The 15520-nt window shown below is 41.5% G+C and overlaps 1 protein-coding gene across 9 annotated transcripts in view; it reads left to right on the forward strand.

The window, feature by feature from the left end:
* The first annotated feature begins 6964 nt into the window (after positions 1 to 6964).
* Positions 6965 to 15520, forward strand: part of syne1b (spectrin repeat containing, nuclear envelope 1b) — a 103114-nt gene continuing 94558 nt past the window's right edge. For 7 of the 9 annotated variants that reach the window (XM_048974381.1, XM_048974382.1, XM_048974386.1 and 4 more), the window contains exons 1-2: positions 12502 to 13023; positions 14276 to 14337. In XM_048974381.1, the coding sequence (XP_048830338.1) occupies positions 12942 to 13023; positions 14276 to 14337 (144 nt within the window). In that variant the 5' untranslated portion in view covers positions 12502 to 12941. Of the gene's footprint in view, positions 7248 to 12501; positions 13024 to 14275; positions 14338 to 15520 lie in introns of those variants that run through there. The other 2 variants (XM_048974389.1, XM_048974385.1) reach the window with 1 other exon arrangement.

Genomic DNA, 15520 nt, shown 5'->3' on the forward strand with positions numbered 1-15520 from the left:
ATATGAATGGATGTAACATATGACCTCATTCCATTTCATGGGTGTAAAATACAACTGGGTTCTTATTCAGGAAGCCCTATAGTCATAAACATTGCAAAATAAAACAGGCAGGATATTCAATCTAACAAATAAATCACTTTAATTCTTACTTTGGATTATCCACATTTATTTTACAGTAGTCAGACTCATTCAGATCATGTTTCTTCCTTTACCCAATAATGTAGGTAATCCAGTTTTATATGAGCTTGTCATGTTGCATAGTTAAAAAAAAAAATTCATACAACATGGAAGAAATTGTAAAACACATATCATTTTTTCTTTTATACTGGAATAATATTGCAACTTTACGACAACCTGCCCATTCGTCCGTAACTGCTTTCATTAAAACAAGCGTGGCCCATGGACCCCGGCCTGTATACATCCAGGATCTCATCATCACGGCGCAAAAAATCTGTCTGACATCCCAGAATTGGCCGCTGGGGGCCGTGGAAGCTTTTGTTTGTGTGGAATGTCGCCCCGGGGAGTGGAGAGCAGAACTACACGAAGGCAAAACAACTGCTAGGTTCCCAAGACTGTAGAACACAAACGGATCTATTCTGAACAAGTTGCCGTTGTTCAACAAAATGGTGGAGCTCGGACTAAGGGTTCAAGTACAAGCAGGAATGGGGGGACGACGTTGGTTAGCTTGGAGTAAGTCCAAATTTCACTTGACAATTAAAGTCACCTTGACAAGCTTTGCATGAAAACTTGCACAAGAAGCTATAGTTATTAATTAACATTTGTGTCCCCATCATGTTGCCATCAAGCCAAAATCTTGAGAGCAATTGCTAAAAAAATATACAAGGATGAGGAGTGGCTCAACACTTTTGCACAGTACCATATATGTGTGTGTGTGTGTGTGTGTGTGTGTGTGTGTGTGTGCCCAATCACCAACACCCCACTGGCATAATTCTGCAAAACTGATGATAGTTCCCTCAGAATATCTGTGTCTGTCTGATGGTTGTACACACTCACTAGAGTGACAGCTGACCTTCAATCTCACAAATCAGAACTAAGTAACCTCCACCAGCGTGTTTAATCTGTCTTTTTAGACTAAAATGTACTTTTCTATTTACCAGTATTGCCACTCCTCTTCTTTTGGTGTTATATGTTGTGTATTGTAAATGCCAGTGTCCAAATCGCTGAATGAGCGTTTCATTGCCTTCACCAATGTGGGTTTCTTGAAAGAAGACAACATCCACCTCATCCAATTTCTTGGGCAAGTATTCCTTCTTTTTTAATGCACTTGCTAAGCCATTTAGGTTCCAGCTGAAGAACCTAAGTACTTTTGGAGCAGTGATGGATTGCCAGTAGCCATTAGTGGCAAAAACTGGCTGCAGGCTGTAGTCTCTTCAAAAAAGAAATAAAAGAAAGACTGAAGGTCTCTCACACGTATATATATGTGAAGTAACGTGGACGTTAAGGCCTTGCTCAAGCACGCGGAGCAGGTAGTAGGAGAGTAGTAGCGTCAACCTAAAATCCAGCCCTTTGTTTGAGGTAAAGTACAATAAGATATCACAAGACAAAACAATGTAATTCTTTTAAAGAAATGGACAGAGCATTTTTATGAAAAATGTTCTATATATTGGCTTTGCCCATCCTCCCTGAAAAAACAGAGTAGTCATTAGTCAGTGTAAATATGTAACCGAGTCCCTGCATTCAGAATACATATGTGCACATATTACCCTAGAAAAAGCCCCATTCAGTGCTATGAATAAATACTTACCATTATCTCAACGTAACCTTTCATTTAAGGGACAGCTTCTTAAGTGCAACGTCACTTATAGCGTTGGGTGCCGGAAGCTGATTGGTTGACATCGATGGCTCGAGAACTGATTATTCTCTCCATGCGGCAACTGCTTACCTGCGGCATGAGACAAAGTGTGTCCTTTATAAATATAATACTGTACAAACGCTTCGAAATATTGCATTAATCAGACCGGGGGAGAACTTAAAAATAAAATGTAAAACTTACAGACTGAACCCGCCTCCCCAGATTGTATTATCATTTTATTTTTATTCAGATTTTATCAATGAAACACCTGCATGCGCCAGTATCGGTGCATGTCATTGATATAGGAACAAGCAATAGCACAAATGCCGAATGAAAAGCTGCATTACTGTCCTAACATAACAGAATGTCCAATGTGCTTCATTATTGACTGCACGGGACTATTCCATGGTGCTTTTTTAGGGAAAATATGTTAGACTTACATGTAAAAGAATCTGCAGTGTCGACACTTATCATCGTCATGAACCATTTTTGTGATATTCTGTGACTTTGCCACATTAGAGAGGTGTGTCGATTCCAGAGGCAACAGGAATACCACCCACCCATCAGTACCACCACCTTCCCAATTAATAAATAAATTAAATAATCAGCAGCGCATTCCTTATCTTTCATTACGAATTCACGTGTGACTGAGGCCAATTCGGTACGCATGGGACAAAACATATACCTAACGAAGATTTTACTTATATATCAGACAAAACCATTTTGTCATATCTGTTATTTTTCATTTAAGTGATGTTTAGTTGTGAAAATGTACAATTAGCGATGTTAGTCTTATTTCAAATGATAGCACCTTTTCGTTCTTATTTGAAAATTGTGCTAAAATGTTTCTTACATCGCATCTTTAACGATGTGCTGCATTCGTAACCATTGCTATGTCATGATATACAACGCACCCGATCACCCCACAACTCTTGAATGATTAGAGTACATATTGCTTAACAGCATCTTGCTCATTTCACAGGCATGGGGTCCGAACAGTGGCGGCCACTAGCGGTGTGAGCGGGCAATAGCGATAAGAGACAGGTTGGAGCTGCTTAGACCAGCCTTACTAAGGTATGTCTTACAGGTATACTCAACTAAGGACGTTTCAGGAATCACGTCGGAACGCTATGGTACAACTTAAGGTAGAACTTACGAATGACTTAGCGTTAAGAAGGCTTCAGGAAACGCACCTCAGAATGGATTATGATTTTTTGCAGTTTTTTTGTGCTGTACAGTTGATATCATCCTCTTAATGTGAGTGTTCAACATTCTCCTTACTTTAATTGCCACTGTGATACACACTTCCAGAAAATGGAGTGCACCCATTGCAAGACCTTATTTCTATTAGATTTCAAATTGTTATAATACAATATAATATTATAATAAAATTAAAGTTCCACTATCAATGTCAAAGTTTAAACCTTCACATTCAGACTCTAAAAAATGACTATAATTTAGACATTTTACTGAGCAGGGCTTAGATTTATTCAATTAAATATCAACCTCTATAGGTGCAGCCCACCTGTAAGTAAAAACCTTTTTTAGATCCTCTCTAATTTAATAAAAAATACTGATTTTTTAAATTAATATTTTTTATCTCAAAAAAGGCTAAAGGAAAATGTATGCAATGAAACATTCCTATATCTATATCTTACAGAGAATGAGCAATACGTTTGGTGTTAATGCGGTGTTTCGTTTCCGAACTTCACTGGTTGCTTCGCCGCCTAGAGTCGCATAGAAACCCTCTACGGAGCATTACATAGGACAGAAAAGCGCTTCCTTGAAGTCACATGATTTAGAGGAAACGGAAGTATATAAAAAGAACCCTTAAATAACGCCAGCAGGCTTTGCACTGCAATAGTTAATCATGGGTGGCTTTCCAGAAATCGATCGATCTTAGCGAATAACTAACAAGATAACGAACGACGTAAATAAAGAACGAGTGAAGTCTACGTGCATCGTGAGTGTCACGATGCCTGAGAGTTGGCAACCCTGTCAGCGCTGAGTATAACTAAAGTTAGCTGGTTATGTGCTATAATTCACTTAAATTAGTCATACACAACCGTAAACAACATGCAACAATTTTTGGTTCCCAAATCAAAGCTTTCTACCATCAATTCAGCTACAGCTGCTCTTAACCAAGCTTCGGGACCGGTGCCTTCGCACCACATGTCGGCGGGTCCTGCGGGCAGTTCAGGAATGTAATGTTACACCTTTCATGCCCACTTCGCACCAACGTAGTGCTCATCGCTTCCACCTTTGTTTGCAGTTTGTTTATGTTTTGGTAATAATCTTTTAATGCTTTTTCCCTTTAAGGAGTATCCATTCCACTATATTACTGTTCATGTTACATGTTCTGCTCTTATGTTCTTATATACACGTTCATGCGTTTGTATTCCAGATTTGCCTTTAATATGGAAATAGATACACTGATGTTTGTTAAGTTTATGTTTGGTTAGCAGACACATCTATCCAAAGCACCTTACAGGAATCACATAATAATAATAATAACAATAATTTGTTTTCCTGATTAGAGAGATGACCATAACGTAGAGTTCATAAGTAGTTCAAACATAAAATGAAAGTGCCTGTGTGCCCCCCCCCCCCCGCCGGGTCCCGCCCCGCCCACTATCTCTCAGGTCACAAGCCGCTACTACACCGTAGAGTATATTGTGTGAAATTCTGTCCACCTGGGACATGGGACCCCTGTTGCTATTTTAATGAAAGTATCCATCCATCCATTTTCCAAACCGCTTATCCTATTGGGTCGCGGGGGGTCCGGAGCAATGGGCATGAGGCAGGGAACAACCCAGGATGGGGGGCCAGCCCATCGCAGGGCACACTCACACACCATTCACTCTCACATGCATTCCTAAGGGCAATTTAGCAAGTCCAATTAGCCTCAGCATGTTTTTGGACTGTGGGGGGAAACCGGAGTACCCGGAGGAAACCCCACGACGACATGGGGAGAACATGCAAACTCCACACACATATGTGACCCAGGCGGAGATTCGAACCTGGGTCCCAGAGGTGTGAGGCAACAGTGCTAACCACTGCACCACCATGCCGCCTAATGAAAGTATCATTTTATTAATATTGTAATACGTGTAGTAAGATTTTTTTACGCATATGTCCCTCATTGGGATGCCGCGTGTTAAGCAATGCTGGCGACCTATCAGCGCTGTAACTGACATGGCCACCTCTGGTAATGAATGTAAATAACAGTCTGGCAGAATGATTACCATCACGAATCTTCGTAGTTTCTTTTTCTAGCTGGCTGCACGGATAGGGATGTGAAGCACACACCTAACAAAGCAATACAGCGATACCACTCTCATTGACCACTGCGTCTTTTCTACACAGTGCCCTACATACTTATTAGGAGCTCTGAGCCATTTTGCTTACTGCTTACTCATGCCTCACGATGTTGTCCTGATCATCTTGTGTTTCTTGTTTTATCTGTGACTTTCTTCTTGGGGAGAGACAGGCCATTCACAGATGAGCCATTCCATAATATCACATTATGTGTATTTGTATTTATTTTCTATTTATCCATTGGTTTTATCCCCCCACATTTTGCCTAATGTAATTAAATTAAATTTATATATTTGTACTCTCTTTTTTGCGCAGTCGCAGGAGCAAGTCAGGTTTTCATATTTCTGCAAGTTGCACCAGTATAACTGTCGGTGACACATATAATCTTGAATCTTGAATCATGTTGATGTTTAATCTATTTTCTAATTTAAAGTAGCTTTCACTTTTTTACACTCATTTACTAGCTGTTTTTTTCTGGTCCAGCTCTGTCAATTTAGCCACGAGTCGACGTAGCACGCATGTTTAGCGCGTGTTTTTGAGCAATCAGAAAATGAATGTGCTTGTTGAATTAACTTTCCCTTTAATAATCATGACGCTCAGCAGCCCCCATTAATGTTTAGCAGAACATTTTCGTAATTAAAAACGAATTCAAGAAAATATGACATATGGTTCTTTAAATGTTCACAGAGAAAGCCAGTTAGTCTTACCAGTCTTTTCCCTAAAGAAATATCAGTTAAAACACTTCACCAAGAATACCTAAAACTTTCGCTTACTGAACTAGATAAGGCTTCAAAGGAAAACAGCGCTATGCACGTCAAGCGCTGCTTGCGAGTATAAGTGGATTTAAATTTCCGGAATTTTTGTGCAATAGTTTTCACTTGCCTAAATCATAGTGAATATTTTCAATCCCAAAGATAAATAATGAGGACAACTTTAGGAACTCCTCCCCTTGCAGACAGAACCGAATCCATTCTGGTCTATCCTCCATTCAAAATATAAAGCGAAAGTTACGTGCACCAGCATGGTGCTTCGCAGACACATAAGAATTACTGGAAGTATCAAACACTGGAACCTTTCGGCTTGTTTCCATTGGCAACAGGAGTAAACAGGGACGTCTGGCCGCCTGTGCAGTAGTATCCCGTAAATGTAACACCGTAAGGGTATGTAGTTATTTTCGCTCTCCAACATGCATGGGTTCTGTATTTCTTTCACGTATAATAAAATTATTATAGAATAGAGGAATGTAAACAGTATGTTCTGTGTACTTAGGATCTTAAATGGTGTCTCCACAATTCGTTGGCTGGAGAAATTCAGGAAAGACGTGCATTGTACCGAACTGTTTCTCGCGGGAGTATAGTTATGAACGCAACGTCACCTTACGGTTGCTTAATATTTATCTTAAAAGATCTCGGTCCATGTTCTGTACCGGAGAAATTAACGAGGGTCTGATACTTGTGCAGTAAATGTGAAAAGTTAAATGTATTCCGTGGTGAAAACTCTTTCAAATACGGCTGCCACATTTCAATGATTTACTGAACTTTTTTACTGAACGCAATTATACATTTAACTATACGTATGTGTAGTAATTCTATGATTATCAAAGTGTATTCATGTTTTCTCTCTTCATACGACATTTTTCCAATTTATTTGATAATATTGTACATTACAAAATGCATGTGTCATACATTATTCAGTGCATTCAATCAGCAATAATTGCCTGAGTGTCCAGAAGAGTGTCTGTAGATATCCCTGCTGGGATGCAATAATGTAAAACAGGATCCCAGCGGAAGCATGCATCACTGCAACATACTCTTTTCACTTTCATATATCCAGTACAGACGTCTACGAATCAAGAAACGAGGGTTTCCATTGGTGAATGGAATCCTGTATAATCCATGATGGCTGTCCTCTGATTGGCTGTGTTGCAGCAATTTTCCACCTGCAAAATACCGTGACTACGAGAAAGTCCAGCCAAAGGAAGGATTATTTCCCTAGAAAGCAGCGTGGTATGGATGGTACATCTCCACGGTGATATAACGGTAGACGTTTGTATAGTTCCAGGAATCAGGCATGGCCTCACCAAAGCACTTTGCCGTTATAATGCAGAAGCTGCAAGGTAAGAGTTTCATATGCATTCTAAAAAAAAAATCGGATTTTCTTTTTCTCATATTTTTTCATTGCTGGGTTGTGAGAAGTTTATGTGGTCTTGGTATGTTTAACCTGGTCCCATCTTCAATAGACATACCGTGACACAGATGAAGACTTCCACTTTGTATGCATAATGATTTGGCGAAAACGGTTCATATATTGAAATGACAGGGCGCTTATTTTCCGCGCTTGGGAATGACTGCGTCATAATAAATGCTTTATTATTACAGCACGCGTGTAGTGCACAATCCTAAATCGAGACTTTCATGTCTTGTGGCTATTAAACGTACATTTCCTACTTTGGTTGCCTTGGTAGCACCTTGGTAGTCCTGCTGTGCACTCCCAACATCTCAGCTTTCAAAGTTTTTTTTCTTTATCTTATTGAAGTTTGGTTCCTAAGAGACTGCTTTATCCTCAGTGCAGCTAAAGATTTATGACACATGTCAGTTTCATATTGTCACGTGGAAGTGAATGCATGGTGAAATATCGATGGAGATCTTGCTTTTCCGGTAATACACATAGTTCACCTAAAATTGCTAATAATTATTTTCAGTAATACATTTTTTTTTCTTGACGCAATCATTTTCTGTAGAAAATGTCAGATAGAGGGACCATTGGTTAACTAGATTAATTGCTTAGTTTAAAGTGTTAAACAATTCCTATTGGAAATGTTTATGGTGGTTTACAAAAATATAATCACTACAATCAGGGACTTAGCTAGAAATAATGCCCCCCCCCCCCATGGCATTTTGGGGCACCTGGAACGTGCTGGACCCCCTAACCCCTAAATCTACCCTTAGATTATGACTTGGTGTATTCACCGTACTTAAAACTACCGGAATTGTGAGTGTATTTGAAGTAAATTAATTGTTTTTCTAATCCAAGATTCAACACTCCAGACTGAAAGAGATGTCTGTGGAAGGTGGATACTGATTAACACCTGATACATTTCCTGTCCTTCAGCTTCCCAATCAATACTGGAGTCTGTGATAATGAATGACGTCATGCTTTACAAGGGCACTGCAAACATTTGAGCCTTACTGGCTCTACTAGACTGGAGCCTCTCAGCCGTATATCTTTAGCTTGCATTCAATTTTTTTACATAAGCTCTGTACCTGAACCCTGAGCCAATCCTTCCCCTTTTGTAAACAAATAATTCATACACTCTGGGTTCCATTTATTTGAGCCCTTGTGTGTAATATCAGACGCCCTCACTTAAAAACACAGTCTGAATCTAAAAGATAATAACTACTCTCCTCCCAGCAGAAATAATCTTGTGCATTAGCTATAAACTTATTACTTTTAAACAAACCAGACTTCTGTATAACACTGAGATCTAACATCATATTACCACACCCCCAATACATCCATCCATCCATTTTCCAAACCGCTTATCCTACTGGGTCGCGGGGGGTCCGGAGCCTATCCCGGAAGCAATGGGCACGAGGCAGGGAACAACCCAGGATGGGGGGCCAGCCCATCGCAGGGCACACTCACACACCATTCACTCTCACATGCACACCTACGGGCAATTTAGCAAGTCCAATCAGCCTCAGCATATTTTTGGACTGTGGGGGGAAACCGGAGTACCTGGAGGAAACCCCACGATGACATGTGGAGAACATGCAAACTCCACACACATGTGACCCAGGCGGAGACTCGAACCCGGGCACCCCCAATACATGGTGGAAAATTTGAATACAATGTATTTCAAATATAAAGAAAAACACAAAGCTATTATCTTTGAAGATTTTCGGAGCTGTTTATTTATTATAAATCCAAATTAAAATAATTTCCACATTTTAAATTGTTGTTTTGGGTTGTGGTATTCTGTTAGATTTTGAAATAGAATACAGATAGATACATTGCACCAAAAGATCAATGGTTAGATGGTAAATTTGAATCGTGATTTCCTTGATATCAGCAGGTCCCTGAACTTACCATTGTATATAAGTTACTATGGTTACTACTGTGAAACAGATGCAGCTGTCAGGAAAAGAAAGTCCGACCATGACAGAGTTACTGCTTCCTGTGTATTTGAGGGAAGACTGTAATTGTTTTCCTGGGGAACATTTAAGCTATTTATATCTTTAATGCAAGTCAGCACAGGGTTTGTGGTTTTATTAGCTTTTGTTGTGATATTAAGCAGATCCAATTAGATACCGCGCCTGTAGCAGCTTTGAGGATCACAACAGATATTGCTCACAGCAAACATTAAATTTTGAACTGTTGCCCTACGTTTAATTTTATGTAACCAGCTACCACTGAAATGGCCTATGTTGATCTATATGGTAATTTTCCTTGTGGTTAGTCAAACTGCATTATTGTTGGAGATATTAGTTCTAATTTTTCTGCCAAAGCTTTTCTTGCCTACACTTAAGCTCATTGTTCGGCGGGCATGTCCAGACTCTTCAGGAGTTCGGCCTGGTGTGCGCATTCTTAACAGATTAGACCTCCGGTAGGCCTGACCCACTGCAGTGCAACTATTGGAGATGAGAACCAAACAAACACTGGGGCCACAATTCATTTGTAGACAAAGTTTGTTTGTATGCTTTGGAGCTGCGTATTGAAAAGTGCAATATGCAATTGTATTGTATGACTTGGCAGTGACACTGTTGCTGTTTCTGTTAAGAATCCTTGCAGTGTCTTGCAGTGCTTTGGCTGAGGACATTGAGGATTTCTGTAGATGTGACACTTAAATGGCTTCAGCATTTGCTGTTGCGGCTTTTAGACGGGACTGACAGCCCAGTCTGATCTGAGACTGAAGTGTGCTTGATCAGCGTCGCTTTTATCAATCACATGCTGTCAGATCCAAGTCCCATTCATTAGCACTGACAGGCCCGGCTTTAAAAAGGATACAATGTTGACACATTTTGGTTCTTCTTTTGTTTTAATGGGAATGGGAATTAAATCCGTGTGAAGTGATTTAATTGCAAACAGAGCCAAGATTGTTTTTCTTCTTGACAGCGTCTTGGTGTACTGTCGACCTCCATGTCTAAACACCGCAGCTGAAAATATTCTTTGTAAAATGTATATCGCAGATTCTTTCGACAAGCATTCCGGTGTCATGGCATCATTGCAAGAAGCGGTTGGCTGCTGATTAACAGTGAAAAATATCTGATCAACCTGGATGATTTTGCGAGAAATGTAGAATACAGAGATGCTAAAGATACAGTGGATACAGTAGATACAGTGGATACAGTAGATACAGTGGATACAGTGTATACAGTGGATACAGTAGATACAGTGTATACAGTGGATACAGTAGATACAGTGTATACAACAACAACAACAACAAATTTATTTTTATATAGCGCATTATCACAACATTACATTGTCTCAAAGCGCTTTACAGTATCCTCACCCAAAGCCCCCAGTGAGTAAGCCATAGGCGACAGTGGCAAGGAAAAACTCCCTAGAAGGAAGAAACCTTGAGAGGGACCAGACTCAAAGGGGAAGCCCATCCTCCAGGGGCCGGCAGGGATAGTCAAATAGAGAGAAGAGAGCAAGGAAGATAATCCAATGCCGAAGCCGAGTCTTCTTCCAATTGCCAGGCAACTAGAGGTAAGGCAGCGGGTCATACATGGAAGATCAGAACGGCGAGCTGGATGCAGGGACGTCACTGGTGGTGGTCGGGTGTGCTGGATATCTTGATAGATTGAGGTCTCCAGGCATCACCCCCAGGAGGAGTAGGGGAAATAAAATGTACAATTAGGCATAGTAGAGGAGGCTATTGGCAGTGCTAAAAGCTAGGTGAGTACAATATGAAGTGCAATCTGCAAGCTCCGGCAGATATGGCTATGGCAGCATCAGTAGGAGGGAGAGGCAAGTGGGAATGCCGGCATGGGGAGTCCCTGAAATGTCAGCACTCCAGTTCCACAAGAGATTGCAAAGCTAGAGTGACAGCACTGACAATCCAGTTCATCCAAAGCCAATGGCACCGATCCCCACCCAGCTCTACACCTCACACTACAGGTCTGACTGGGAGTGATACAGTGTATACAGTGGATACAGTAGATACAGTGGATACAGTAGATACAGTGGATACAGTGGATACAGTAGATACAGTGGATACAGTGGCTATTTTGGTCATTTTTTTTGTTTTTGAAAAAACCATTACCATTGATTTCAGGGCCAATGTAGTAATGATACATAGAGGGGGGCCGCTAGAGATTTTGGGCCCCATGAAAGCATAACATATTGGGCTCCCAGAAAAGACCAATCCAATTATGCTCCACATTTTTATGGCCCCCTGTCAGTCAGGGGCCCTTGGAATCGTCTGAACTCCCCCCCCCCCCCCCACAAACACACATCCCCAGGTATGGATGTTTCCCTTCCAGTTTCAGAACAATGGAGAGCGACAATTCTTGAACGTATTTGTTTTTTCGTTTCTGTGTAGACTAACTGAGCTGTTTACTTGCATAAGTGTCATAATTATAAATGTTACTGTTTGATAATATTTCTAGAAACTTATTTGTGTGTCCTTGATCCTTCTTTTCACATGTTGTGCCTCATTACCCAATTAAAACTTTTTAATTAAACGGTCCCTGAACTGTGTGAAAGGTTGTTTACATCGATGCTGGTGACACTGACCTGTGTCTGCATGACCTCCGGATTTGATGCGTCCCACGTGACACCCATTTCTGTTTGCTTGTACTGATATTTTCACTAAATTCATCCAAATCCTCCCTGAACTCACGTTTAATTATTAATTGACATTGTCGACATTAAATACTATTGTTACTGAATTTATTGGTTTTATGTTCATGTTTCGATGTAATGTCTTGTGGACAAGTAAAATGAAGAAAAAGTTGATATATTATAATATTCGCCACAAGAAGTGCATTCCCGATTATGTTACGGGCTTTCATATGGATTACAGTTAAGTACTACAAATTCTGTAATGAGATTGTCCGTGGGATCAGTATCCTAAGCATTCATGTTGCATAAATAGGAGTATTTGTCACATGTGTAAAATTTCCTGAGAATAGGTCGATATACAGTGTATTTATAGCTGAAATCAGACTGTATTACGAGCGATAATAAACAGCGTTTCGCTTTTTGTTTGCTGGCATTGTTCAAATCCCAAGAGTACAGATCTTTGTCTTGAAAAGAAAACAAAGCAACAATAACAATTTGTTCTTTTGAAAGAAAGGCATCACGATCGTGCATGTGAATGATAGGACTTGTGCTGTATTCGTGGGACAACCCCATGCGCACTGAAACCTGCTTTATACGGCCAGAGATGTGACATCACAGCTTCCCCGCATGCCAGTTGGCACGGCAGTAGAAATGGATTATTTCTGCAGCTCCTGAGTGATGCTCGGATCGAGGAGAGCAGGTCTAGAGGATGTAGGAGGATCCCAGATAGCGTGGGGCTCGTAAATCTACCCGAATCAGACAACGAGGAAGGGGGGGGGGGCATCCATCCATAGTGAGCAGAGCTGCGTGTCCTCATAGCCAAAGTCGGCGATCAGATTCGCTTTGCTTCCTGAAAGAGAAAGAGAGAGTGGGGGACAGCTTTCCTCTCTCTCTCTCTCTCTCTCTCTCTCTCTCTCTCTCTCTCTCTCTCTCTCTCTCTCTTCCTCCATGGATTTCTGCCTCTCATACTTGCGCACGCACATGAAGGGCAACGCGCCTCGGTCGCATCCCGGAGTACAACATGACACATTATAGGAGGACGGGGTCGATGAAAAGCAGCACGTCTCTCAATCTGGTGACGGGATTTTTCCAGTATCTGCGCGGTAAGTGGGGCAGCATCTTTAGCTTTCAACTCCGCTGTCCTTGTCGTCCGGGGAGGGTGATGTTATGCCGGGGGAGTCTGAAAGCCTGGGAAGGCTGGGAATCCTGCCGGTCTTACTATGCAGCCACTATGGCCGCGACACTCAGACGTGCGAGGGTCGTGAGTGCCCTTAGACAGCCCTCGCTGTGTGTGCCATCAACGGAGCCGTGCCCTCAGACAACTGTTGACGTCCGACCGCATTGTGGGGTCTGGTACTTGTGTTGCATTAGGTACTAAAATGGCTTCTGAGCCTCTGATCGTGGATGTCGGTCTGCCCCCATGCAGATGGGACGATGCGTAGTGTGCAAGGTGTCTGCACCGAGTCTCCACCTTCCTTTAAGGTGGTGACACGAAGCAGGTTGTATTTCTCGCCAGGGAATTATCGGGGAGCAGGGCATCGGTCGTCGGTATTTAACAACATTACCTGCGGAACGTTCTGGTAAAATTACGATTAATATACCAAACTAAGATTGTCCTTCACCATATGAACATATGTTATGCAACTTTAATTAATTCAGAACACACACACACATCCAGTGATTTTATAGTACTGTACATATATTTTACAAAGTCGGTTTAAAGACATTTCATTAAGAAGTCAGTGAATTCAGTGGTTTCAGTGATTTTTGTCAAATGTTTATTCGTTGACGTGAATAATGTAATTTTATTTTTTTTTAATATCTCGGGAAGACTAACAAGAGAGTGGTGGATTCATTGCTCTGTGACTGTAGTTTTGATTCCTAGCTTTGAATCATGGGAATTTTGCATGTAATTCCCATGTGCGTTTGAGCTCCCTGGCACAGTCCAAAGACAAAGAGTTGGATTAGTTTAACCGAATTTCTTTCCCTAAATTTCCTTTAATTTGTGTCATGCAGTCCTATCCAGGGCATTCCCTGTCTGTGCCCTGTACTTCCTGGGATAGACTCCAGGCTGCATAGAGGGAATAATGAGACAGAATAGGGTGACTTTTTTTAAGGTGGTCTGTAGTGTTTCCTCTGAGTTTAACATGAGTGACTGTATGGCAGAACCGGTACCCTATGAAAAGCAGAGGTTGTGTCATGTGATCTCACCAAAAAAGCCATGTGTCAATAGCACTGAAAGTGAAAGTGTGAATGTTGTTAATGAAGGTCATCAGACTGATTATGTGCCCGGGATTCACGTTTTCTTGTGTATCACGTGCCGTTATGCGCAATAACTATTTTTATTTCTGTCAGATGAGCAAGAAGCGGTTCAAAAAAGAACCTTTACGAAATGGATCAACTCACACTTGGCAAAGGTAAGGAAGACTACAATTATCTGTTGTGACTATTCTGCTGTTGTTTATATATACTATATAAAGATATAAAGAACTAACACTTGTTGTTGTCTCGTGAAGTTTCCCATAACATGTGAGTCTTTTTGTGCCACGTGATGCTCTGCCATCCTGTACAGGGTGAACCCTGCCTCCTATCCTGTGACTGTACAGCCACCCTGTACAGGGTGAACCCTGCCTCCTATCCTGTGACTGTACAGCCATCCTGTACAGGATGAACCCTGCCTCCTGTCCTGTGACTGTACAGCCACCCTGTACAGGGTGAACCCTGCCTCCTGTCCTGTGACTGTACAGCCATCCTGTACAGGGTGAACCCTGCCTCCTGTCCTGTGACTGTACAGCCATCCTGTACAGGGTGAACCCTGCCTCCTGTCCTGTGACTGTACAGCCATCCTGTACAGGGTGAACCCTGCCTCCTGTCCTGTGACCGTACAGCCACCCTGTACAGGGTAAACCCTGCCTCCTATCCTGTGACCGTACAGCCATCCTGTACAGGGTGAACCCTGCCTCCTGTCCTGTGACTGTACAGCCATCCTGTACAGGGTGAACCCTACTCCTGTCCTGTGACTATACAGCCACCCTGTACAGGGTGAACCCTGCCTCCTATCCTGTGACTGTACAGCCATCCTGTACAGGGTGAACCCTGCCTCCTGTCCTGTGACTGTACAGCCACCCTGTACAGGAGAAGTGGTTGCAGGAAATGCAGCGATGGAAGATTTACTGTATTGAGTTTGTTCAAATATATGGATCCTTGACAGCCTATTGCATTTGTGGCAAATTATATTCTAATACTTCATTAGTCAGCAGAAGTAAAGGACTGTAGCTTTCAGTCACACTAGCAATCAGGGGTAATTTACATGCAGTATGTGATGTGTGTTTCAGGACTGACTGGGATTAATATACAACCAAAATGAAAAGATGGCTTGTCATGTTACACACAAAGAGAAGGGAATTTGGTGTCACAAATGACCCATGATTTTATATTCAACATCTATATCAAGCTTATCATCAGTTTTGTATTGAAATGTGCAATATACTGTATAACACAAACAACATACAGCACAAAAAGTTAAACAATTTGGTAGTTAGTGGCAGGGAAAGAAATCTACTGCATTCAGTGTTTTGAAATGTATGTATGAATGAGCTT

Source organism: Brienomyrus brachyistius, chromosome 14 (genome assembly GCF_023856365.1).
Source record: "Brienomyrus brachyistius isolate T26 chromosome 14, BBRACH_0.4, whole genome shotgun sequence".
Lineage (NCBI taxonomy): Eukaryota > Metazoa > Chordata > Actinopteri > Osteoglossiformes > Mormyridae > Brienomyrus > Brienomyrus brachyistius.